The sequence below is a fragment of the Coregonus clupeaformis genome, chromosome 15, assembly GCF_020615455.1.
Source record: "Coregonus clupeaformis isolate EN_2021a chromosome 15, ASM2061545v1, whole genome shotgun sequence".
In the NCBI taxonomy this organism is placed as follows: domain Eukaryota; kingdom Metazoa; phylum Chordata; class Actinopteri; order Salmoniformes; family Salmonidae; genus Coregonus; species Coregonus clupeaformis.
In genome coordinates this window covers 3,685,696-3,689,127 of record NC_059206.1, presented here as the reverse complement: position 1 = coordinate 3,689,127, position 3,432 = coordinate 3,685,696, and the positions used below count along the sequence as shown (strand labels likewise).

Below are 3,432 nucleotides of genomic sequence, written 5' to 3'. Positions count from 1 at the left end.
TGGCGAGATCATGGAACGGGCAGTCCTTCCCCGGGAGGAAGAGCAGCTCCGTCTTGCCGAGGTTCAGCTTGAGGTGGTGATCCGTCATCCACACTGATATGTCTGCCAGACATGCAGAGATGCGATTCGCCACCTGGTTATCAGAAGGGGGAAAGGAGAAGATTAGTTGTGTGTCGTCTGCGTAGCAATGATAGGAGAGGCCATGTGAGGATATGACAGAGCCAAGTGACTTGGTGTATAGCGAGAATAGGAGAGGGCCTAGAACTGAGCCCTGGGGGACACCAGTGGTGAGAGCACGTGGTGCGGAGACAGATTCTCGCCACGCCACTTGGTAGGAGCGACCTGTCAGGTAGGACGCAATCCAAGAGTGAGCCGCGCCGGAGATGCCCAACTCGGAGAGGGTGGAGAGGAGGATCTGATGGTTCACAGTATCAAAGGCAGCAGACAGGTCTAGAAGGACAAGAGCAGAGGAGAGAGAGTTAGCTTTAGCAGTGCAGAGAGCCTCCATGACACAGAGAAGAGCAGTCTCAGTTGAATGACCAGTCTTGAAACCTGACTGGTTTGGATCAAGAAGGTAATTCTGAGAGAGATAGCAAGAGAGGAGTTGGCTAAAGACGGCACGCTCAAGAGTTTTGGAGAGAAAAGAAAGAAGGGATACTGGTCTGTAGTTGTTGACATCGGAGGGATCGAGTGTAGGTTTTTTGAGAAGGGGTGCAACTCTCGCTCTCTTGAAGACGGATGGGACATAGCCAGCGGTCAAGGATGAGTTGATGAGCGAGGTGAGGTAAGGGAGAAGGTCTCCGGAAATGGTCTGGAGAAGAGAGGAGGGGATAGGGTCAAGCGGGCAGGTTGTTGGGCGGCTGGCCGTCACAAGTCGCAAGATTTCATCTGGAGAGAGAGGGGAGAAATAAGTCAAAGCATAGGGTAGGGCAGTGTGAGCAGGACCAGCAGTGTCATTTGACTTAACAAACGAGGATCGGATGTCGTCAACCTTCTTTTCAAAATGGTTGACGAAGTCATCCACAAAAAGAGAATTACTTGACACATTGGAAAGAACAAACAAAAAACTGAGCAAACTAGAATGCTATTTGGTCCTAAACAGAGAGTACACAGTGGCAGAATACCTGACCACTGTGACTGACCCAAACTTAAGGAAAGCTTTGACTATGTACAGACTCAGTGAGTATAGCCTTGCTATTGAGAAAGGCCGCCGTAGGCAGACCTGGCTCTCAAGAGAAGACAGGCTATGTGCAAACTGCCCACAAAATGAGGTGGAAACTGAGCTGCAATTCCTAACCTCCTGCCAAATGTATGACCATATTAGAGACACATATTTCCCTCAGATTACAGCGATCCACAAAGAATTCGAAAACAAACCCAATTTTGATAAACTCCCTTATCTACTGGGTGAAAAAACACAGTGTGCCATCACAGCAGCAAGATTTGTAACCTGTTGCCACAAGAAAAGGGCAACCAGTGAAGAACAAACACCATTGTAAATACAACCCATACTTATATTTATTTATTTTCCCATTTGTACTTTAACTACAGTATTTGCACATTGTTACAACACTGTATATATACATAATATGACATGTAATGTAATGTTTACTGTTAATATTTATTGTTTATTTCACTTTTGTTTACTATCTACTACGGTAAACGGGGGACGACAACCAGGAACTTAAGTTATTACATTTTATTACTGCAGCATATAACAAGTCAGTATAGTTACCTGAGGGAAATGGATGTGATCCTCTGTGTGTGAGAGCTGCTCCAGCTTAGCGCCTATCATCCTCAGCTCAGCTATCTCCTGCTCAAGTTGCTCCAAAGAGTCCTTCAGCTCAACTCACTTCAGCCTTCTCCTGGGTTCTGATCAGCTCCTTCACCTCAGAGCGCCTTCTCTCCATGGTGTGGATCAGCTCAGTAAAGATCCTCTCACTGTACTCCACTGCTGCCTTTGCAGAGCGCTGTCAGGACAGACAGAAGAGTAGGCTCCAGGTTAATCAGTCTATTTCCTCTCTAACTTGGAACCCAGACAGCCTGTTCCCTACAGTAGGACTGGTCTCTCTCTCTCTGTCTCTCTCTCTCTCTCTCTGAGGGACGTGAAATGGTGCATCTCCTCTGGTCAATAATAATACTCACCTTGAGAGACTCCACAGCCTGTTGGCGCTCCTTCAGCATCTTCTCTCTCTGCTGGACCTTCTGCTGACTCATCCCCAGCTGACTGTGGAGAAACACTCTTCATTGAGCTATTAAGTTGTATGTGTCCAATAGTTCACTAGTCACCACAGCACACAGTTGATTTAATTATTATAGTTTTTACAGTACACGACATGTATCAGAGAGACTGAACTTCGACCTAATAAAAGGGCATTCAGAATGATAATGGTGTTTAACTTTAGAAAATGGCCATAGATTTGGACCAGTTGTTCTGGTCTAACCTGTTTCTCAGTCCTCTCTGCTGCAGCTGACACTGTATCATGGCCTTTATGTTCATCCATCACACACTGATAACAGATACACTGTTGATCGGTACGACAGTAAACCTCCAGCAGTTTGTCATGATGAGAGCAGATCTTCTCCTGTAGTTGTGTGGTGGCTTTAACCAATGTGTGCTTCTTGAAACCAGGAGATTCATAGTGAGGTTGGAGGTGAGTCTCGCAGTAAGACACCAGACAGGACATGAGGGCTTTCTGCTTTCTGGTCCCAGTACAGACGTCACCCGCCACATCTCCAGGTCCAGCATAGCACAGAGCAGGGGGAGCAGCCTGGAGTCCTGTCTTCTTCAGTTTCTCCACCACCTCAGCCAACATGTTATTTTTCCTCAGAATAGGCCTCGGAGTGAAGGTCTGCTTGCACTGAGGACAGCTGTAGATGCCCTGATCATCCTGATCCCAGTAGCCCTCAATACAGATTCTACAGTAACTGTGTCCACAAGGAATAGCCACCGGCTCCTTCAGTAGATCCAGACAGACAGAACAACAGAACTGGTCCTGGTCCAGCAGAACTCCCTGCTGAGTCATTTGAACTGTTGTTGTTCACACTCACACAGACAGACGACAGAGAGACTCAGATCAGTTTAATTTCTCAGAAGAGAGTTTGTGGCATGGACTTCCTGGTTCTACTAGAGGGTGGTGTTAAAGAGAGGGAGGGAGGAGAGAGAGGGAGAGAGAGAATGTGTGTGTGTGTCTATCTATTTAACTGTGTGTGTGTGTCTGAGTCTGTCTGTCTGTCTGTCTGTCTGTCTGTGTGCGCGTGCAAGTAGAAAAACATGCTGACTCAACCTACTTGTAGAGAAATGCCAATGCCATCATGCTCTTTCATGTTTGACGAAACGGACTATGACTTTGTCATACAGTACACACTTTTAGTTTTTCTTGTCCTAGGCTACCTGGCTAAAATATTTGCTCGCTGACCTAACTTCCTTGC

At 46.7% G+C, this 3,432-nt stretch overlaps 1 protein-coding gene across 1 annotated transcript; it reads right to left on the bottom strand.

Annotated features, from left to right (window-relative positions):
• Window positions 1-423: 423 nt before the first annotated feature.
• On the bottom strand, window positions 424-3,026 carry LOC121583120 (E3 ubiquitin/ISG15 ligase TRIM25-like). The gene is made up of 3 exons (XM_045225361.1): window positions 2,445-3,026; window positions 2,146-2,223; window positions 424-450 (listed from the first exon to the last, which is right to left on the bottom strand). Exons 1-3 carry the CDS (start codon window positions 3,024-3,026, stop codon window positions 424-426), a joined length of 687 nt encoding a protein of 228 aa, XP_045081296.1.
• Between the last annotated feature and the right edge of the window lie 406 nt (window positions 3,027-3,432).

What these genes read in the sequence shown, in the direction of transcription:
- LOC121583120 (XM_045225361.1), bottom strand. Translation starts at nt 3,026, where the DNA reads ATGACTCAGCAGGGAGTTCTGCTGGACCAGGACCAGTTCTGTTGTTCT. An exon ending in CAGAGAGGACTGAGAAACAG is followed by an intron (nt 2,224 to 2,444) that starts GTTAGACCAGAA and finishes CTCCACAGTCAG; the next exon opens with CTGGGGATGAGTCAGCAGAA. An exon ending in AGGCTGTGGAGTCTCTCAAG is followed by an intron (nt 451 to 2,145) that starts GTGAGTATTATT and finishes TTGTCCTTCTAG; the next exon opens with ACCTGTCTGCTGCCTTTGAT.